The sequence below is a fragment of the Danio rerio genome, chromosome 15 (genome assembly GCF_052040795.2).
Source record: "Danio rerio strain M-AB ecotype USA chromosome 15, GRCz13ab, whole genome shotgun sequence".
In the NCBI taxonomy this organism is placed as follows: domain Eukaryota; kingdom Metazoa; phylum Chordata; class Actinopteri; order Cypriniformes; family Danionidae; genus Danio; species Danio rerio.
In genome coordinates, this window is record NC_141035.1 from 36,608,317 (window position 1) to 36,632,341 (window position 24,025).

Consider the following 24,025-nt stretch of genomic DNA (forward strand, 5'->3'; position numbering starts at 1 on the left):
TTTTATTTATTTAGTAAATGTATGTTTTTGTTTTTATTTAATGAATAATGCATTTTCTATTTGGGCTGCTTAAATTTATATTCCGCCTACCAAAAAACTGAAGAGTGGATGTGCAATGTTGAGTCTGAATTATTGTTGACCCAGAGCCCCAGAATTGTATTTAATTGCTTTATTTACATGAAATATATATGATTTATGCAAACAAAAATGTTTCCCTTCTTAGAATCGGTCCAAATATCTACATTTCAAAGTGAAAACAAGATTATTTTACTTAGCCGACTGGCAAATAATTTAGCTTGTTTTTATTTATTTCTCCTAAAGTTGAAAACAAAACAATATTTTTACTTGATCTGAGAATTTTTAGATATTTTGACAAAAAAAAAAAAAAAAACGAGATACAGACAAGTAAGAAAATCATTTTTTTACATTGCAATTAATGAATTTCTGTTCTTGCACACTGTTAGACTCCCCAGAAAACGATCAAACAGTGCTATTCAAACCATCTTGTAAAATTGAATTCATATTAAAAAATAAAATATCGCAATATCTGATTTTTCCAATATCGTGCAGCCCTAATTGCGTATCTTGTGATGTGACTATTGTAAATGTGCACATTGCAATATCGATGCTGAAATGATTTATCATGCAGCCCTAAAACAAAAGAATGAATGATACAACTATCAGTAAGTATTAGATGTCATTAAGAGTATTGGAGTTAATGTTAAATTGACATAAATAATTTTTTTTTAAAGTCTTAGATGTATTAAGAACACAGTACTTAGTCTGAAGAAAGAATATAATCTGGATAAATCCTATTTTTATAGATCCATTCAATTACGTAGCCACTTTGAAGTTGGAGTAAAGCTGTAATTTCAAAACTTTAGAAAGAATTTAAATCAAATAAACCCCATACAGCGGAATATGTTAAAGAAAAATGGGGAAAGGAAATGAATGGTTGGACATATGTAGACTTGCATAAAAATGTCCTAACTCACATATGTGGAGAGAATTTTGATGGAAATATCTAATAAGATTTTTCATCACACTAAAACAAAGAGCAAACGCCACAGGAAAGGACACTAAGTGCTGGAGACAATGTGGGTCTTAAGAACCTAATCACTGGCACATTTATTGTGAATGTCCAGTACTTAATATTACACTACACTTTCAATTAATGGTTATTAATTTTGAAAGCTCTGTTATCCAAATAAGCAAATCTAAAAAAATACTTACTTGATATTTCAATAATTGCAGCCAAAAAGTAAGAGGCAGGTTACTACCCGAATCCCCAACAACACAAAAATGGCTAGAAATATAGTATATGATGTTTATGTGATGGAAAAAAAAATTACATTTTCCTTTGACTCCAAACTAATGTATTTAGAAAATCTGGTCCAAGTGGACTGAATACATTAGATTGCTCCATCAAATCTTCATAGAAATATAAAAATATTACTATCTAATTCTCATCCACAAAACAAACATTTTTCAATTTACGACTCACTGCACTCCCCTCTCTTAATCCTTTATTTAGGTTAGGAATTAAAAGCTGATAATAACTAAACTAAAGTGGACCTCTCTTGACTTATGTATATTAAGTTATTGATATTATTTATGTTAACATTTTATTGTTACTGCTATTTTCATATATTTTATTTCATGAAACTTTTGCTTTGTGTTGTGTTTTGTTGCTTATAGTTTGTTGTATAGTTTGTTTAGCAATGGGAAATGTGCACACTCTTAAGTTAAAGCATTGTACAGTATATATTGCTACTATAAAAAAAGAACACAGTACTCAGTGATTAATAAAATGTGATTTTGAAAAGGTAAAATTTTTTAATACCCAGAGAAAATCCTGCAGAGGCTCATCAAAATCCAGACATTTATAATTTCACCCTTGACAATCTTACCTCAAATATCTGTGCAAAGTGTGTGTCTCTGTTGGAAAACATGGCGTGGATGCAATGGATGGCATACTTGGCCTGGCGAGGAGGGCCCTTTTTTGCTTTGTGCTGCAGTACTGGTAACAGGACTCTAGGGGGCAAAAGAAAATAAAACATGCAGAATTTAACGCCACCGTCCACTTTATGTATGCCTGCACAGCACACTATGAATAGGTTTTCAATAAAAGTGGCATAGCATCTCAGGATTCATAAACTGAGAAACAGTCTTCAATAATGCAGCATGCTGGAACAGTGAATCCCAGATTGTGCTCTTCTGGCCCGTGATACAATCTGAAACGTACGATTTGATGTGTGGGAAGCTGTCCTCCAGTTTGTTGCCAGTGTTTTTGAAGATCTGCAGCGCCGCCTCTGCAACCTTCTCATCGTCCATTTTTAGGCAGCCCAGCAAAGACTCGAAGGTTTCAGCAGAGTGGAATGACACGGGGTGAGTGAAGGATAGGACCTGAGGGGTGTAAGAGAGATACTTCAATAAAGCTATGAACACAAAAATCCTACAAACTGAGCTATATTGTCTGCTTACATGCAACTGGGCTAAAGAAATGCACTAACAACAAATAATGGCCTTAAAGAGAGCGAGGCTTTCAAAATGCAGAAGTGGTGTAAACATCACTTTAATATCATTCGGTTAAGTTTAATGTAAGCAATTAAAAGCATATTAGGCATCAAACAACATTGGCATATTAGGCATCAAACAACATTGCCATCTCTTTTAGACTAAAACACCTAAGTGTCGTAGGCTTCAGTTCATGGCAGCAGGTAAACACTGTGACAAGGCTTCCCTGCTACAGTCTATGTAATCTGGTGAGCGTTAAAACAATGCAGTCATTTAAAGCACACCCTCGTGCTGTCTGTAATATTGTTGTCACGGTACTGAAGTTTTAAAAACATCCATTTCCCGCTGAGTGCGCTGATGAACAGCGCTGTTTTGCCGTAGTATTCACCAGTGCTCAACAGAAATGACAGTGATTAGCCTTGAAGGTAATCAGTTCACCTCTTCTCACCAAGTGCAAACACAGATACAGAGACATTGGAACATTAAAGCCGTGAAGATCAGTTGATTCATCAGCGTGTCACTCGTCTGTGCTTGCGCCCGGTTAACATCGGTGAAGTGCGGTGAACTGATGACCTTCACGGCCAATCACAGTCATTTCTGTTGAGCACTTGAACACAATGGCAAATCAGCGGTGTTTAAGAATGCCATCAACAGCACTTAAATGTTGACGGGGAATTTTTTTTTTTTTAACTGAAATTTTATATCTTTACAAGTCTAATATAGTGAAAGAATCAGTTCATTAAATTGAATTTGATGAATGGCATCTAAAATGTTTGTTTGGAAAGAAAACGTTAGCTAACTAGCGCCATTTCCCTCAACTTAGCTGAAAATGAGGTCCAATTTCCCTTTTTATTTTCACTATTCATTCAGAACGGACCTTTGATTTACGGTGGTGAAATTATAAATTTGTGTCGATTTCTCTTCACTGATAAGATATACAGCCAGGTACACAACATTCCTGTAAGACTCGGGCATTACTTCCGGGTTTCTTCCCACCGCAGCCTCGATTTTGCTGTTTAAACTGGCGGCTGCGTGAAATCAGTCTGTTGACTCCCATGGAAATGTTTTCCTACTACGCAAGTCAATGGGTTCCATCAACCGGTTTTCAATAGAAGAAAGAAACTTATAATGGTTTAAAACCACACGAAAGAGCAAATGGTAAGGTAATTTTAATAAACTATCCCTTTAAACTAGCAAAGTCAAGATGTAAGGTTTATTTACCTTCAGCAGCTCCAGGCCGGCTCTGATGGCTTGCTCAGTTGGGACTCCCTCATCTTCATCATCAGCAGTTCCTTCTATAGATTTGTTTACCTGTTTGATAAGTGCACTGTAGAAAGAGTGAAAGGAGTGAGACCTTGTGCACAAGATAGTACATTTATTGTCAGTATTTACTATAATGTTAACCTGATAGACTCTGTATCGATGTGAACAGGTGCTATCCTCTCCAATAAGAACTTCACCATCTCTAAGAAAGGGTTGCTGGGCTGTTTGGGGCTTCCCAGTTTTTTGGTGATCTCTTTCTGTGGAGGTGCAAACGGAGCCACAAACTGAGTCAACTTACACTCTGAAGATAATTTAACTTGTGAAGTGAAGCGATGTGCTTCTTACCACGCAGACTTCTGCCTGTTTACATGAGCAGGACGGGCTTACAAGAGTCTCCAGCTGCTTTCTGATCTTCTCGTCTTCTTCAAGAACCTGAGCAAGCTTCTTCACGAAGTCCTGCGTCTTGCCAGGGTCTGGCAGGTTTCCTTTAACACAGAAATGGAGATTGAGAGATTTTCCCTCTCGGCGAAGGCTGCTGTTTGACAGATTAATCTAGCAGCACAAACACGACTTACTTGTGATAACCATGACCTTTGAGAACACGGCCTTGTTGTAAGAGTCAGACTGGGGGAATAAAGAAGAAAAACTATTCAAGTTCAAACAGGAGTACAGCATGTAATATACAGGAATCAGAAAAGTTTGAGCAAAACCAAACAATTTAGAGTAAAACCAACTTTTGGCTGTTTTACAAGATCCAGGAGATCTTTGACGTGGTGTCTCAGCATGTTCTGACACTTCCACATTTCATTCAGAGCTCTGTGGGAGAGATGGACCACAACCACCACAATCAACATTCCATGTCTCAAAATACATCTTTATAGCTCCAGTAAACACCCTTCAGACTCATAAGCGCCTTATAAAATCATTTTTTACCATTTAAAACAACTACTTTTCCTGAATAACATGATAGATTTCCAAGTAAAACAATTAGAGGTGTCATGGTACACATATTATTCATGCAGGACAGTTTTAAGATAAGACTTTTGGTTCCTCAGGTGCAGAACTTAATTTAAAACTAGATTTAATCACTGTTTGAACAAACCAATGTTGTTTAGGGATGCACAGAAGTTTCAGCAACAGAAAATTTACAAAAAAAAAAAAAATAGGTTTTCAGCTAAAAGACATAGAACTAAAGAAATAAAGAGCTGAAAAAAGGCAGTTTCTTTCAGCAGTTCAGTGCATTGGCTTCACTTTCCCTTCAGCCAAAGACACTGAGAAGTGGCTTTCAGACTGGATACAGAAAGTACTGCGCTATGAAACCTATTCATTTCAATGACTTAAGCAAGGCAAGGGATGTTTGTTTTTGCGCTATAAAGTTTTGGATTTAGTTTGCCCTGAATACGCAAAACCTTTATTTAAATACTGCATGATGTGGTTACTTGTGTTTTATTTGACCAATATCTACATTTGTTTAATTATCTAAAACATTAATACAAGACAAAGAGGCAAAAAAAAAAAAAAAAAAAAAAAAAATTCATTAAGGGGGTAAACACTTTCACACTTTATCTATGGATGGCAAGGCAACCCTGGTAAAATAATGCCTTGACTCATTTATGGTCAATAAATTGTAAACATTATCTGGTTATTTTATTGGCTTTTCTAAAATCATTATAAATTAAGTAATTAAGCTTAATATAAAAACTATTACAAAATTATGTTATATTATTTAATAAAAAAAATCAATTATTAAAAGCCATTTAGGGTTATGGTTTGCAGCCAACTGCATTAAGAATTTATTTTATCCATTTTGATGTCCATCCCTAAACTTGATTCTTAAATTCCAAGATCAATTGTTATTTTGCACTGTTTAGGTTGTTATGCAAATAAAATTTCACTAGACACTGCTTAGCACACCTTCCAAAGAGTAACTGCGAAAAAACATCAACTTTGAGATCTGTTTCTATCAACAAAAAACAAAGTCTGATAGTTCAAATTGTGTCAAAATTAAAAAGAAAGTTTTGTGTGTATAACTTCACTGAGCCATTGCAAAAACATACCCAAACCAAGAATACAATTACACACAAATAATATATTTGTGTACTATCAATCCCCTAGAAACAATACACAAGTTGTGACTTTTGGGTGATGTTGCATGATTCGAAATCAGCTTCTTTCTGCAAAAGTGAATGTTTTAAATTAAATCAAACTTAAATTTATTCAAACAATAATTACTGCACCTACTTGACAGCATTTCCATCCAATGTGGCATACAAGTAATACAGACACTTCATTCGCTCTGTAGTCTCTAAATTGTGAGGCACAAGATACTGGGCGAAGATCCTCTCCACAAGTAACCTAGCAGCAGGAAAAAAAAATAAATACAATTTGATATTTTACATTTTAAAAGTGATTTAAATTCATTCAAGATTTCACACTGTTTTCTTTTACATGTCATTACCCAAATTTAAAAGAGCTTAGCTAGCATTCCAGTCATTTAAAAATCGCATATTGATGAGCCTACCATAACACGAAATTTCATTTGCTCACAGTTGTCATCACATGCTTTAATGATGTAATAACTTTATGAACCAACTCATTAGGCGAGGAGTTCAAACTGGCAAGGGAACAAGCTGAATGCAACGTTATAAAACCTTGAAAATAAAAGGCACGAAAACACCAAAAGAGCACAGAAATGAGTAGAAGACGGGGTAAGGAATCATATTTCAGACAATGACCACAAATGAACTCTGCATGTGTATTTAAATTTCAAGTGAAAATGTCGTGAGCCACAAACTACAGCCATTCCTGCATTTCATCCTGTGCCTTTGGTTTTAGGACCAGTTATGGAGAGAATCTGAGGACACAGTCTATTTGAAGCTTCTATATAATAAAACATGACATTACAATGCATTCATTACCCCCTCAATGACAGGACCAGCGCTATAAAATATAAACAGCTTAGATACCAGTGTCACGTCTCCTACCACTACTGCGGTGTTTAATTTTAACACACCTTGCAAGAGTGTATAAATTTGGATTGCTTCAGTACAGTGACTTACGTTATTGAGTTGTGTCCACACAGTTCAACAGATTATATTTATTTAGAACATAAAAAGTTACAAACTATTTTTCAAACAAATCATGTTTTTAGTAATTTCTATTGAATTTTCACACAAAAATAAATCAAATAACCGTTTTTAACAATGATAAGATTTTTGAGCACTAAATTGTGAAGGATAATGTGACAATTATTTGCACAGTACTTTCATCAAATAAATACAGCTTTGGGGAGCAATAGACTAAAATAAATCATAAATTATGTACATTTATTTGTCAAAAACATCATTATTAAATACAAATATTTTACACATTAAAACATAATTACAAACAGGGTTACCACTCCAAGCCAAATTTCCTGACCATCACTGACTAAAAAGCTGAATTTCCACGATGCTGACTTCTTTTAAGTGACCCATGTCTTTTTTCCGTGTATGTTTTTGAAGTGAATTATGAGATCTTGAAGTTGAACAAAGATGTGTAAATGTGTGTATACAGGGTGTGTATACAGTGAAATGTAAGACTTTAAGACAAGAAGAACATTATGAGAGAAATTTAAGACTCATAAAGGGTTAAATGGTAACGCCCCATTCACACGGGGCTTCAGCGTCAACGCTTGACTGAAGGCGTGTCTAAAGTTTGGGCTGACGCGATCGTCATAGCAGCGTCAGCCAATGAAATTTAGTCAGCAATAGGCCAGTTCGGCAACGCCTGACGTCACCCATTCAAAGTGAATGGGAAGCGTTGATGCTGACGCCCCGTGTGAATGGGCCGTAAGAGAATGACCCAAATGGAAAAGATTTTTATTTGCCCTATCAAAACAAATATTGTAATTTAATAATATAATAATACTTTAATAATAAACCATTCAAATATTTTAGATATTTCTTAGCAATACTTTCAATAGTGTGTAAAAAAAAAAAAAAGGCAAGCTCTACTTGCATTCACACTTTTTTTCCTCCAACATAAACTTTCTTTAAAATAAAAATGAACAAATATTTTTAAGTTTTAAAAATTTAATCTATGCACAACAGTCTGTCGCTCGGTGTCCTCAGCAGTAAATACACAGAGCACTTATATAATTGAAATAATTGAACCATTATGATAAATAGGAGTTAAAAATGACCTTTATAAATAAAACGTTTAAAGTTTTGAGATGGATTGTTGGTGATTGTATGGGTTTTGGCCAGATTTGGTAGCAATACATGAACAAGGGAAAATTAAGACCTGTTTAAAAAAAAAAAAGATTTACGACCTACAGCACAATATTTCAGTAGATTTAAGACATTAAGGCCTAAAATTTCGATTGAGATTTAAGACATTTTAAGAACCCGCAGACACCTTGGTATAGTTTCATAGCAAAACAACACAAGAAATGTCATATATATTGCCATAAATGGAGTCACCCTCAAGTCATATTAGGCTGCAAAAATCATGAAAATTTTGCACAAAATCTAGAAAAGTTTTGTTGAGGACAGAGCAGACAGAAAAACAGGCACATGCAGAATTTTCACAGGTTCAGCTTGGTTACATTTGATTGTTTGTTGCCAGGCGGGAAATGGAATAAAACATCAATAAAAATAGCCTAACCATAACAACAGGCAAAACACGTGGAGCAACATGATAAAAATATAATAATAAATAGGAAGTGAGTAAAGTCCCCTGATATTCCATGTCTGGAAAAGACCTTTTAAAATGACATGATATTCCAGAAAATTCCATAACCGTGGGATCTCTGTATACGAGTAAACATAATAGAAAAAATATATAATAATAATCTTATAATACATCATATTATTGTAAAATGTAACATTTAAAAAATTAAATAAAAATACTACGTCAAGCCTAAATGCAAGCAGATAGTAAAAATAACTACGAAAAAGAAATGATTCTACAACAGTGAGTATATCCAAATACAAAATCCATCCAATACAATGTGCTCACACACAATGTGTAAACTACAGCTTTATAACGCATTACATAAACAGTCTACAAGTAATACGTTTCCAAATCTGCATTAGCAAGCGTCTGTCTGGTGATGACATCACTGTTTTGTCTTTACGATTGGCCCCGTGTCTTGAGGGAGCTCTGCAGAATCACTCAACCCAGGTTCAGCCGAGGATTTTCACAGTTCTCTTGTTTTCAGCCAAAGCGCACAGGCTCTCGATGGTCATTTTTCAATGTTTTATTTGAAAAACATGCCCACTGGCTGTCAATACATCAGAAAGCCGCCTCAAGCCTTATAAACATGACTGGATTTTTAATATGGTAGGGCAGACAACTGAATCAGTAGCACTGCAGAACTTTCTCTGTAAACAGCAGCATCTCAAATCCTCTGTCGACCAGTAGTCTTTAAAATCCAACAGCTTGAGAATGAGCTTATAAAATCCAATTACCCAACAGAGCTCCAGAATACAGGAGATTCTATTTTATAGCAAACTCTCTTAGGGTTTACAGCACATTCAAAGCCTGTCAGACACCAGCGCTTTTTCTATAGCATCTTAAGCCTATTAAATAAGAAAACATTTTTGAAACCAACTTCAGACAATTGTCAGTGTCTTGGTTGCATACAAAATTCTATGAATCTTGCTTGCATTCAGGGCATTTTTAGACAGCCATTCAAGTGTAATTTCAGCAACTGAAGCAGGTTTTTAATATTTGATGCTAAAAGCCTGAGGCCTTCAAGACACTGGTCTGATTTACCAGGACACTTATTCAGTGATATTAGGGACAGTTTATGAATTTTAATTCCAAAAAAACGACACCACCCCTTCTTTCACCTGTAAGACTTCGCAATTTAAATAAGCATAAAAAACATAAGTCAAATTTGGTCAAATATTTAAAGCAAAGCGTGTTTTAAATTCCAGTGTTTTATTTAATAACATTTACAGATGGTTAACCACACACTGGGGATGGCAAAATTATAATCTCTCCTGTTAAATTAATTATTTAGAAATTATTTCCCAAGTGATGTTTAACAGAGAACAGATCTTTTTAGTATTATGTTATTTCTTCTAGAGAAAGTCTTATTTCTTTTAATTTGGCTGAAGAAAAAATCAGTTTTGAATTGTTTTAAGGTCAATCTTAGCCCCATAGGAAATGTTTTTATTTGTAACAGAACAAACCACTGTTGTTCAACAACTTTTTAAATTCATGTAACTTTCAGACTTAACCTAGTTTAGCCTTTAAATTGCACTTCAAGCTAAAAAATTACTAGTATTTTGCAAAATAACTGTCAAAATAATGTACGGCCATCGTGGCAAAGACAAAAATAACTAGTTTTTAAAACAAGGGCTGCACATATATCGCTTCAGCACTGCATTGATATCCCAATGTGCACAAATAGTTGGGATTATAATAAACCAGAAACCACATTTCAGCAGACATGATTTGAGGAGTCATTTTGAATTTTGACCATAATCTATTAATGAGAAAGATTTTTAGGTTAAATGTGTTTTAAAGATTTAAAGGAAATTTAAAGAATTGTGTTGAATTATTTTTTTTAAATTAAGAGTAAACAGTATTCTTTTTAGATTTGATGATTAAACTTTGCGTACCACTATATTGTTAGATATTACCGAAAACCATAAAGCACAGTTCAGTTCGGTTCAGGGCTCGAAATTAACCTTTTTGCTTGGTAGCACCGGTGCTCCTAACTTAAACAATTTAGGCGCATCACCAATAATAAGCCCCGTTACTACAAGTTTTATACAAACATATTTATTGCATTTGAAATCATCAACAGTAATCAAACTAACAAGCAAAATATATATATATGCATGCGTGAGGAAAATATGTCTCAACGAAATCCCGTTATCACAAGAAAATAGATTTTTATAACATAACTGAGTGACCAAAGCATACACGGAGCGCTCTCCGGCCCTGCACACGTTGCTTGACATTAATGAATCTGTTAATGATATAACTGTGCTGTTTCTCACGGGTGCTGTCTGATATTGCATCAATGTTTTTGACATACACTGTACCTTATTATATGCATACGTCATGTTAATAGCAATACCGGTCTTTTCATGAGTAGCGATGTTAGTTTACTCAGTGAAAGCCCATTTGCGATGGTGTACGTGTTGTTAACTTTTACATATAGCTGCCACTTGCACGGCGGACAGCATCTGGTGATTATAAAAAGGATTAAACAGAAGCTCTCGTGCTAGATGTGGCAAACAGTTATCTGAAAATTCCATCCCACAGACTTTTCATAGGGCACTTGAAGCCAATGGAAGACTTTTATCCACTCTTCTAAAAGTGTAGATGGTGGATTAACATTCAGCACATGATCACAAGTAAAATGTGTCATTATTTGTAACTTTAGATGCCATGGTTTCTAAAACAAAATCTGTCAGTGTTATCTTCATTCTCATCTTCAGCACTTTACAATTTTTCGCGGTAGTAGCTCTCTCTGTCATTTCAAGCGAGAAGGCATTGACAGTGATTGACAGCTGATATTTCAGTGCTAGAGCAGTGGGCCAATAAGAAGAGCGCGAAGACGGGGCAAGCATTATGGACTTGGCTTTGTTTACTGCAGCAAGGTGACATGACAACTGTTTTAAACCATTACTGAGCACTGCGCTTCACGTTTCAAGTGCAGAGATGCATTCTGCGTGAATGTCTCCCAAATCTGTGCATGTGGTGAACATTTTGCAGTAAAAACTGGTCGCACACAACAATTTTATGCATCGCACAAATGCTCCCAAATATATTTTGAGGTTGCATAGATAAAATTTCAGGCGCATATGTGACCAAAATGGTCGCAATTTCGAGCCCTGTAGTTTATATCTTTGTTTTGTTATTTTCAACTGTGCTTTATTTTATTTTATTTTACCTTTTTTAAAGTTTTTTGATGTTTTATTCAGATGCACCCTCCTACAAAATCCTACCAATCAATGTAAAATAATGAATTTTCCAAACAGTTACTTAAGTCGTATTGTGTAAATATATTCATATCTCAAAGTATATCGCAGAAATACAAAATATCGAAATGTCAGTATTTTTCAATAACGTGCAGCCTTAAAACTATTCACTTTGTTAAACAGCACTTGTGAAATATTCTTTTTTAAATAATCAAAAATTCAAATAAGTTTTGCCTTCAACTGTAAACAAATAAACCATCAAAAAACTTTAACAAAGGCAAATCCCTCTTTGTTCCACTTAATTGCAAAATACTAAATGAAAGCTGATCTTACCCCTGACTAGACCCCAAATTTTTAATTAGTCTAAATACTGAACTCTTTATTGGTTACTTCACATTTTAGCAATCATAAAATCAATAAAAATACAATTAAGCTTTTACAAACTCAATAAAATAATTTCCCCCCTAAAAAATTCAGTTTTACTCGTGCTGAAATCAAAACATGTTTAAAAGATATTGTCTTTTTTTTAACTTATTGGTGGGATGTAACGTGAGCCGATTAAAAATAGTTAGAGATATGTGATGATTCGGTAGAAACGTTAAACGAGTCGAAAAAATTTTTTGAACTGAGAGGAGCGCTGTGTTTACAGGCAATAATCTGCACATCAACAGCAAGCAAGAGGTGGGGCGGCACAGTAAAATTACAGCGGTGAAGTGTGCCAGACAAAACACAAACTGTGTCCAAATGCTGCAAAAAGACATTTACTTGCACTAACAGAACAAAGAATCACACACACATAAACCATCAACACATTGAAAAACTACTGTCACAGACATCTATATGCAACAAAACAAATAATAAGCCAAACCATGCAGAGCAGATTTACAGCTCCGCTTGCTCCGACGAGTGCTACGGAGATCACATGTATAGTGAAATAGTTAAGTCTCCATGATATGAATCTGAAGTGAATTGTATGACTTTTAAAGCAGCTCTGGAGCTGAAGTTCATATATTCATGTTAGGGCTGCTCGATTATGGGAAAAATCATAATCACGATTATTTTGGTCATAATTGTAATCACGATTATTCAAAACGATTATCAGTTGAAGTTAAAATTATTCGTCCTCCTGTGAATTTATTTTTATATATAAGTATTTTCCAAATGACGTTTAACAGAGGTTTTTTTTTATTTTATTTTTACAGTATTTCCTATAATATTTTTTTCTTCTGTAGAAAGGCTTATTTGTTTTATTACAGCTAGAATAAAAGCAGGTTTGAATATTTTGAAACCTATTTTAATAGCTCGATATTATTAGCCCCTTTAAGCAATATATATGTTTTATGGTCTGCAGAAGAAACTACTGTTATACAATGGCTTGTCTATTAACCCTAATTAAGCCTTTGAATGTCACTTTAAGCTGAATACTAGTATCTTAAAAAATGTCTAGTAAAATATAATGTGCTGTCATCATAGCAAAGATAAAATAAATCAGTTATTAGAAATGAGTTAAATCTGTTGTTTAAATTTTACTTTAAGCATCTTCACTGTGTTTTTAATTTTATTATTGATTAATAATAAATCTGACACAAAATGTGCATGTACTTGACCATTAAAGCGCTCACATTAAGATCGCGTTAGATGTGTGTGTGCTCTGCTGTCCGAGGCTAAGCGCGGCACGCGCGTAAACACACACACACACACACACACACACACACACACACACACACACACACACACACACACACACACACACACACACACACACACACACACACACACACACACACACACACACACACACACACACACACACACACACACACACACACACACACACACACACACTACCCGTCCGAGGCCAAGCACGGCGTGCGCACACACAACAGCACGTGCTCTTTTGCGCTTTTAAAAACATGAATGATCCGCATCCCGTGCTGCAAAAGTTACGTGCACATGCTTTTAATCATTTTCACGTGGAACTGAGCTTTGCAGAGGCTAAGAGTTTTCACACATGTACAACTGGAAAGGGGGCGTTACGTGATGGAATAATCGTTTATCTCGATTAATGGTTTTTCATAATCGTTAAAAGTCAAAATCGAAATCGGATTTTCGATTAATTGCACAGCCCTAATTCATGTCCTCATATAGCGAGACGACAAACACCACGGGAATCACACATGCTTAAGTAAAATTGTAGTAAACAAAACTACATCGTTCATTCTCTCAGATACACAAAACATGCAGACTTCATATTAAAACAGGCTTTTTGCAGTTTAATAGTCAAGGTCAATAGTTCACACTGAGATCTAATTATGTGTACAGCACTACGCTGCCAACTTCGCGGTATTCAGGAAGGAATTTCTATATTAATGACCATATTCCATTATTCAGTCCATGTTTTCTGCACTGGGAAAGATAATAGTGCACAAATACATCCCTCACTCACTCACTACTGACCCAAAATATAAAGCAGCTGAATTTAAAATAAGCAGGGATGTCAATTCACATATTGGGAGGCGTCCACATAAACAGCTCCACTCACCGGTCGTCGATGCTGTTCTGGTAATAAATGTGGAGCAGTTTGTCTTTGATCCAGGAGATCTGCTTGGCTGCCTCTTTGCCAGCCTCTGCCTGTAAGGCGTACTTCTTATAGATCTGAGCCAGGCCCATCATAGCCTCCTTACGGACACGCCACTGCAAGAGAGCACACACAATATTACACTGCAGTAGAAAAATCATACACTTGGAGCCAAAAGTAATAAAACTACTTGGTCAGCAGTCCATTTAAGATTAAAAATATAGGGACGAGCAATAGTGAATTTTCTGCCAATATGCCATAGACCAATATTTTCACATTTGTTTTAATTGCTTTTTAATTTGTTTACTTACTTTATAAGTGTTAATTTACAAGTGTCAGGTTTTTCATGCAAACGAATTACTGATTTATATAGAATTACTAATTACAACAGTAATATATGAGGGATGCACAATTTGTATTTATTTATTTTTTACAGATTTTAGCTGATAACTGATGCCCATAATTTTTTTTTTTTTAAATTCTGAGTTTTCCACAACAGGGTTTGTGTTATAGTTTCTTACCATTAACCAATTCAATCAATGGCACTCACTAGAATGCTTATCAGAAAAACACTGGAGCGTTACAACAAAACTTTGGATTTTTTCAATTATACTGTAATCAATGTCAATGGAGTTACCATATATGATTGCTCACCTAATAAATGGTTGAAATCTGACTCATGAGTCCAATAAATCATCAATTCCTAAACACAGCTACCTTTATATTTTTGTATTTTACTTTAATTTTTATTAGTGTAACAGTATTGCCCCTTAAATAAATCCAAATTTTTATTAGGCTGGCACTAGGACCCAGGGGTCCTTGGTAGCAATATTGTGAAGTATTAAAGGCTGATTTATACTTCTGCGTCGAGTACACACGTATGGTCTGGCGCAACGGTTAGAGACCCCTCGCCAAGGGTGACACGCACCTCTCAAAAAGTGTACAAACTCTGTGATTGGTCTATTTGGTAGTGGTGACGAGCATGGGCAGCGCAGAGAGCAGCGAGCCCGTTGGAGCGAGTGCTTACAAGTGCCAAATACTGTGAAGGAGCTTCATGGTTTCTGCTACATTCATTTTACTATGGCGGAACGCCACACAAAAATGCATCCCACCACGGCTACATTACAGCTTCTCATTCAAAACATTAAGTCATTGTTGTTGTTTTTTTTTAATAGCTGGTTATAATCGAACCAAAACTCATTAAAAGATAAGTGAATTATAACAGCGCAAGCTTTTCTGTAACCATAGTAGTGCTGTGGGTTATTTGCCAGTAAAGGCCAGCAAGCATGACGAAGCTTTCAGTTAAGATGAACACAGTTTCCATAATTATAATTTATTTATAGATAAAGGTCTTTGGTTCTGCATATAATGATTTTATCTTGCTGGAGTTTATTGCGGTTTCACTTTACTTCAGGACAATCACGCAATCGCGACTTCTACTGCACCTACGACATTTCTCCATTTGTCATTGAAATAACGCCATAGGTAGTTGGTAGATTTGTGTAAAAGACCTGCCGCCACAGCTGGAAAAAATCCTAGAGGAAACACTGAGCTTCATAGGGAAACTTTTGTTTTGTGTTTACCTTACGATTAATGTTGTTGCACGTCCGCCAGTGCCTGCCTCTAGTTTTAGCTTCTTGTACATTAAAGATATAATGTAAGAGTGTCTCCTATAAGAGCGTTATAGGAGAGCAACACAAACAGCCCACAGAAGTACAAATGCAAGGCTATACGCAAAGCATGCACTGTGGGTCATGACGATCACTCGACGCAGAAACATATAAACCAGCACCGTTCGTGCTCCACGCAATTTGTGTGATATCCTTCGGCTGTTTAGTGATTTATTATCTCAGTTTACTGTGGTAATTCGAGTTTGCTTGTTGAACTTTGTTGACTTTAAGTAAAATAATGTGATGGTTGTTGCGTGATTTTAAGGGGAGCCTTTGACCGTCTTGTTCGGTTTGTTTTAGTTTAGATGGATTTTGTGCACAATGAAGACCTCCGTTGTTATTAGTACTTCTTGGTCACTGAGTTCAGACTTTAGATTTAAGGATTGTTTTGTTAATTTCTTTGATTTGGCTTACAACCATAGTTTTGGTGTAAAGAGAATAATTGTAAATGTTAATTTATCTTTTTTTTTTTTTTTACTTATTATTGTTACATATTGTTCAAACCATTAAGTAAAAAAAGCTTAAATAGAGAATTGATTCCCACTTCGTCCTTGATCTGTCGCACACATTACATCTGTCTCACCTTAATGTTACAGCATCCCACTTAAACATCCCAAACTTGTAACAACAGTAAAACAATAAAAAGACAATAACCGAGAAAAGTCATATTAATACTAGCCTGTATTACATTTTGCCTCATCATGAAAATGTCAAAAAATGTCATTTTTACAAAGACAACAAAAATGTCAGAACAGCTAAAGCTGGAATATGACTGTATCTGTATAAAACCAAAGCTTATATACGGTAAGCTACAGCAATGAGGTGTAATAAGATGAGATGGAGATTCGCCTGGACTACTGCGGTGTCATTTGTCCAAGAACACAGAGGGGCCTTCAATTAAATTCGCTCCCTGAAAGCGTTCTGAAAAGGCTGAAGAATGGTTATATATGAGTTATAGTCCAATTTGTAACATTCCGTCCCTTCCAGCTTGGGGTGGCTAAAGGAGACTGCTGATTAAATTATAGAGAGAAGAAATGGAGTGTGTCTGGAAAGAAACAAGAAGCTAATGTATTCCAGCTCGGCTCTGCCCTGAATGCGCCGATGTCGAAGTCTCTGGTTCATTTGGGGTACTAATGGGAGAAAAGGCCCTTGGATATTATGCATGGAATAAAATGACTGCAGTGCTAATGAAGAATGTTTAGGAGGCAAAACAGAAGACAAAATTAGCATAAAGAGAGGGTGGTGCTTACCCTCTTATCTAGAGTCCTCTCCCGCACAAAGTTCAGTAGATGATCGTTGACGAGTGAGAGGTCTTTTTTGGAGGCAGTCACAATGGACACGATGACGTCATGCCGAATAGCCTCCTCTGGGTCATGTGACCTTACTTTCAAATACTCTGCAAATGAAAACATGGACAATTTAGGATTAAACACCTGCACCATTTTGTTCAATTATTTAAATGCTACAACTAAATAAGTTAACAAATAAACACACTTAATACAGTGAACTTTTCTGACAAGGTTAAAAAAAAAAATTAAATTTTGTTGAACAATCAATTCAAAACATTTGAAAAACTATTATACACCGTATTGTTAAATACATGAATATTATATACATAATCAGTGCTTCCCACAGTTCTGAAATATACTTGCGGTGGTAGCCAGACTAAAATACACCTTTTACCCACATCACATGATTAGTTAACTATATGCAACAAACAAAACATAACTATATATATATATATATATATATATATATATATATATATATATATATATATATATATATATATATATATATATATATATAAAATATTATTATTATTTCTAATTAACTGTTATAATCTGTTTCTTTTTTGAATAGGTTAAAGGTAAAATGACTGGTAAACTAAAAAGAAAATCCACTGTTTCTCATACTTCTATGCTAAACAGGAGCTCTGTGCAGCCACTGACAGGTAAAATCTGCTTCTCTCCAACTCTCATTCAAGGTTGCTTTATTGGCATCCCATTTTGTACATTGCCAAAGCATTTTAGATCAATAAAATATGTCATATATTGACATTAAATTAATAAAATATACAGCAAATGAAAAATAAATCACAAAAAAATTAAAGAGCCCATATTATGGGTTTTTGAAAATTCCCCTCCATGTAGTGTGTAACAGCTCTAAGTGAAGTGAAGTATCCAGCTAAGGCTTAAATCTGTAAGAATACAGTGTTTAAAACGGTTGATTCATCTATAAAAGAGTCGACTCATAGTGCTTCAAACGAGTCGCCTTGATACCGAGTCATTAGGTGTTTAACCATGACGTACGAACGAAACCAAGTTATTCACGTGCACGCGCAAACCCGGGAGATTTCAAACCTGAGGCCCCGCCCTCTGACGCAGAAACCCAGACACACACACACCCACAAACACACGCACACAAACATGCCGGTCGATTGAAGTCACACTGCAGATGGATATATTGAGTCTCTACCCAGAGATGAAACCTCAGCATTATAACCAAGCAGTTGGAAACTTCTGGAAACTACAGGCTACAAAGAATACTTCATCTGCGTTTGTTAAAGTAAGGATCAGTAAAGTGTAACTTACTGATGGACGGCAGGATGGATTTTTCTTCCTCCATTTCTCAAATGTAAGTACGTATTGGGCCAGATTTCTGCGGAGCGGGAATAAATTTCCGAATCAATCGCGGGAGCGGTCGGTAACAGGTTTAATTTGGGACGGGAGCGGGCTTTCTAGCAATATCACGGATATTGCTATGCGAATGAGACAGAGCTTTGCCTGCCTGTGTGTCTGCTTGGCGCTTGTGTGTATGTGTTAGTGCGCGCGTATGAGAGAGAGAGAGAGAGAGAGAGAGAGAGAGAGAGAGAGAGAGAGAGAGAGAGAGAGAGAGAGAGAGAGAGAGAGAGAGCGCTCTGTCTGGCTGTCTCTGGACTGCTTAGCTGGGTGATTTTCGGTTATGTTCTCCCCCGCTCTTTAGCGGGATCGGGCGCGGCGGACAGAAAATGGGGCGGTTCGGGCACCGGGACAAGAAATTCTAAATATAAGCGGGAGCGGTCGGGTTCAGGCTCAAACCTGGCGGGTGCGGGCGGAAGCGGGAGCGTTGTTGTCCAGAGGTGTGTGTGTGTTTGTGTGTGTGTGTGTGTGGCAGCTAAAATCCACGCCTACACTATGGAGTGCGTATGAGCTGTGATTACTTTTATATAGCTGATTAGCTATTGGGCATTTCATTCTCTGACTGAAGGCAGTCGACCAATCGTGACAGACTGTCATCGGTCCAATAAGCGCAGATTAGCTTCGCGCTAAGGAGGGGTTTGGGAACAAATGAATCACTGGACGATTCATACAGGAGTCGCTGGGATAATTAGGTAAAAATAAATGCAGATTATAAGACCATGAAAGTGTTTTTTGACTTTGCATGCATATTAGACTGTTGTTGGAGACCCTTACAACCAAGATATGACCCTATTTCATGTATAATATGGGCTCTTTAACAAATCCAGAGAATATCTCAAAGAGTAATAACAAGAATAAAAAGGCAAGATTATTTAATTAAGGCAAATGCAGCCAATTTAGATTTCATCCTCCCTCGTAATTTTATCCTCTCTGAGTATTTAGTAACTATTTTTGTAGTTGTTTAAACTAAAGAATTTATTATTTATTATTTTATTATGTAATGTTTATCTTGCTCTAGCAACTGTGTGCATACAATTAACGACACCTTTAGAAAGTGAGAAAGCAAAAGCTAAATCCCTATTTAGGATACTTTTTTTTGACAGTTCTCGTGCAGTACAAAACGGGTAAAATAGACAAGATTTCCCACTACGCAATCGATCGCGAATGTTTGGTTATAGTGGGCAGATACAAAAAAAAAAAAAGTGTAAAATATGATAATAATACAAAAAAGTGTCACTAAAATAATATAAGTAAATAAGTAAATATACCTGGGTGGCCCGCCTAAGTAAAGCTTATGTGCGAGAAGCACTGATATTATACAAAAATATAATTAATATACACACATTTGTACACTTTTTCTTAAACTGTGGAAATGTATTGCATTTATTCACCATATTCTAGGATTCATTTTTAAGAACAGCAATTGAAAAAATAATAATCAAATGAGCAAAAAAAAAAAAGAAGCGTAGACAATAACACACACTTACATTAATTATACGTCATTTTTAAAATTTCATTTAATAAGCATGTGCATTATCTTCCTTTTATCATATAGAACAGGTATTAAACAAGAGATTTTACATTTAATATAATCAATAAAAAGACAAAAAAGAAATAAAACACTGCAAAATATGCTCACTGAGTTAGGCAGCTAATCAGCGTTTGTGTCTTTCTTTTTATTTATTTATATTACTTGGACATTTATACTCAGCCATCAAATAAAAGTGTAGCCAAAGTTATTACAAGACAGCCTGTACCTGTGAGATCTTTTGCCAAGTCTGGATGGTTCATCAAGCAATGGCTGGCAAACTTCACACATTCCAATCGAACAGGGACATGGATGTCATTAAACCTGAGGAAACACAACAAATTTAATTTCTTAGCTCTCTCCTGCAGTTCAAACATTTATCGGTTTGTGTACAAAAAGAAACAGATAAGGGGACATTGGTGCGTGAGCAGTACCTCCCAAGGTAGCACTGCCAGAGAGGTTTGTTCTGTGAAGCCAGCTCTGAATCCTTTGCACCAAACATCTTGGCCAGGAGCTTCACTACTTGCAGGCGCTCGTCGTTATCATTGCTCTGCAAAACACATGAGGATTTCCCAGTGATAAAACCGCAGAAAATGAGGTCTGTGGCCATTAATTACAACACAAAAAATGAACGAACCCATTAAGCCTTGCAGTCATTATGCTTTGCATAAAAACAACAGAATAAAGGCTTGACGTCAAATACGCTGCATGGAACAAAAAGCTCCTAACAGATGATAACATTCATTCATACACTAATCGTAAACTCAGCCTGCTTTTGTGGAATTGTATACAAGTTTAATAACACGGCCAACACAAAAGAAAGTAATCACCTTTGCTATTTTTTTGAAAAAATGTCAACTGTGCTTTCAGGCCATGCTGGAATAAATCTCTTGAGAAAGAAAATGAAAGAAAGGATCGTGTAGTGAAGTGTAATCATTTTCAAGCAGTGTGTCAGCATCTTTTTGCTTGAAAATGTCACATTCATTTATTAGAAACCATCAACTTTTGTGCAGTACAATCCACTTCTATTAAATCCCAGTTAACAAACTGTTTTTCCATTTTTTAGGAAAGCACACGTGTCAGGTTTGGTAAGCCAATATAAACTTAATTTGGGGGATTTAAAAGTTTTTTTTAAGATGAACCGACAACAAGAAATATCAGAAACAAGCATATAGTTAGTTTGATGGTTTATGATGATAATCATAAACCATTAAAGATGTCCTCAGTAAAGGTCTCATTAGAGGGGTAACATGCATTCCTAAAAGTAGCCAAATATCTAGTCAAAACTAGACCAATACTGGCCTGACTTTAAAAGAGGACAGAAAGATCTAGTAGTTCACCTTTATGGCCTACTCATGATAATAAATAATGTTATGCTTGTCTATATTTATTTACTTTATACATAAGCATAAATATATAGTTTAATCAAATGTATTGCTGCTATTCAAAGCTAAATTTTCAGCAGTTACTTTAGCCCTCAGTGTTCAGTCAATAATAATGACTTTATTTTGTCTTAAACATGACTATCCACAAACCAACAGCGGAGAGGTTCTGCTTTTCTCCCGTTGAGTTGATTAAAAGCTGTTCCCAATAAATCAGGGTAATTAGGATGCTTTAGAATAGCTTGGACCGATATAAAACTTTCAGTTTTCAAATTTTCACATAGACTCTGACAGTTGGCAAAGAGTATGAATAATTTTGGACAAAAAGCAAAGTTAATGCTAAAATAAACAATGCTTCTCGGTTTTATCATGCATCTAACAATACTTTTCAGTTACAAAACCTGAGAAATAAGTATATAAAGTTCACTGTAAAAAATAAAGATTAACCATTACTGGGCTAGATAATCAGTCAAGAGCAGAGTGATTCCTTTATCCTTTGTTTTTTTGATTAATATTAAAAACACAGACACCAAGAATAAGAAGTTTTTACATCAGAACGCAACACAGATGCAGCACAATGTAAAAAATTGAGGACAACTAAATTTCCCGAAAGTTTACATTCTAAGACATAATTGCTTGTCGAGTTGGACAGGTGACATAATTATTGGTCATAATCATCTTTTAGCCTTGCTATCAAAAACAAGGCTTAATTTGCATGTCATAACTTTCATTTACGTTACATGAGTTCTGGTTATGGAATAGACGTGGGACAATAACCGTTTTCAGGGTATTCCAAAAGTCATGGTTTTAAATCCACCAACTTTTTCTGCTATACCGTCTGTAAGGTATACGCAAGATTTATTTTTTGTTTACATTTTTTTTAGGATAACAGTATCTCCAGCAGAAAATATACCCAAAGATGTCATTTTAAATTGTAAAGAAATCAGTGTTTTTAAAACTAATGAAAACAGCAGAAGTCACTGATTTATTGCAATTATTTAGCCTGACATGTTTACGGTTACAAAATATTTGAAATGTTTCTCAAAATAAAATATATTGTGTTCAAAGGGGAAAAACGTTGTAGTTTTTTTACATAGACATTTAAAAAGAGAATATATTTTAGAGCAGTGATCACAATGCCATGATATTTTTATCCACAGTTATCATACCGTCAGAATCTTATATCGGCCCATGTCTATTCTTGACAATGTGTGCTCATTTCCCTTTCATTTGTACATAAATTCACCACTAAATTTAGTGCTCACTGATGGGGCATGTACTCTTGGAGATTTGTACTTCTACATAGGGACATGCATACTAACATGCAAAGAGCCAGTTCAGAGATTAACAATTAAAAAACAGAGACAATAAAAGAAATAGGGGAAATTCAAAATATTTCAATTTCAATAATGCAAAACCAAAAAAATCCAATTTCCATATGCATATTAAATGGTGGAGGATATATTGAAGTTCAATATTATATAGAATATTGCAGCATACCTTATGTATAAAATTCTCATTATGCACATCATTTCACCAAATTAATTTAAAAACAAGCTGACCAAACACGCATCCAAAAACATATGTGATTTATTATTAAGCATCAAGACCTGAAAGCAGTTTCACTTGCATCCCCAAAGACAACATAACGCATATCATATCATATATTTTTATTTGATGCAATGTCGTCAACCAAGGCTATTTTCAAGACAAAAAAATCATAAATAAACAAACTAATACATATATTAGATACAATTTTTAACGTTAAAGGCTGATTTATACTTCTGCGTCAAACGCCGGCGTATGCTACGGCGCTGACGCATAGCCCTTCGCCGTGGCCGTCACTGACGTGCACTTTTCCGGATGGAAAGTTTTGTTTTGTGTTTACCTCATAGTTAAAGTTGTTGCACGTCCGCCGTTTCCTGCCTCAAAATGAGCGAGTTTGAGCCACTTGTACATCCCGGAAGTGTTCAGGAAAAGCAAAAAAGCAGCAAAAAAACTCGACACAGAGAAACATTTACACCTCACTGCCAACTAGCGTTTCGGAAGTGTTAATGCAGACCGACAGAGACAGCGCGCAGAAGTATAAATGCACAGCCACGCACGTTGCATGCGCCGTGGGTTACGGCGGTCACCTGACGCAGAAGTATAAATCAGGCTTAATACATGATAAAAATTTAACTTTTTTTATGACATTTGCAGAGGATCTCCTTGAGTGAGTTCATTTCATGAACAACCCTTCTGCAGTCGTTAAAAGCAGGACAGTCCACTAGAATGTGTTTGACAGCATAACACATTGCAATGTATCATTAAAGAACTCATCTTACCTTGAGTTTGAACTCCAGCTGCGGCAGGACGGACAGCAGTAAATGGTTGTCGATGTTGTAGAGCTCCAGGATCAGGTCAAACACATGCTCTGACAGATCGCTGACTGAAGTCTTTCCCAGCATCAGCACCTGGTTAAAAAACTGAGAGAAACCA

At 35.6% G+C, this 24,025-nt stretch overlaps 1 protein-coding gene across 1 annotated transcript in view; it reads right to left on the bottom strand.

The window, feature by feature from the left end:
* Window positions 1-24,025, bottom strand: part of pds5b (PDS5 cohesin associated factor B) — a 63,132-nt gene that overhangs the window by 22,796 nt on the left and 16,311 nt on the right. Inside the window, exons 8-20 of the mRNA XM_087284427.1 lie at window positions 23,872-24,012; window positions 20,597-20,712; window positions 20,392-20,486; window positions 17,204-17,349; window positions 14,248-14,399; window positions 6,022-6,135; window positions 4,515-4,596; window positions 4,356-4,404; window positions 4,126-4,265; window positions 3,922-4,037; window positions 3,739-3,844; window positions 2,246-2,406; window positions 1,911-2,034 (exon numbers count right to left, since the gene is read on the bottom strand). Of these exons, the coding sequence (XP_087140553.1) occupies window positions 1,911-2,034; window positions 2,246-2,406; window positions 3,739-3,844; window positions 3,922-4,037; window positions 4,126-4,265; window positions 4,356-4,404; window positions 4,515-4,596; window positions 6,022-6,135; window positions 14,248-14,399; window positions 17,204-17,349; window positions 20,392-20,486; window positions 20,597-20,712; window positions 23,872-24,012 (1,542 nt within the window). The remainder of the gene's footprint in view (window positions 1-1,910; window positions 2,035-2,245; window positions 2,407-3,738; window positions 3,845-3,921; window positions 4,038-4,125; window positions 4,266-4,355; window positions 4,405-4,514; window positions 4,597-6,021; window positions 6,136-14,247; window positions 14,400-17,203; window positions 17,350-20,391; window positions 20,487-20,596; window positions 20,713-23,871; window positions 24,013-24,025) is intronic.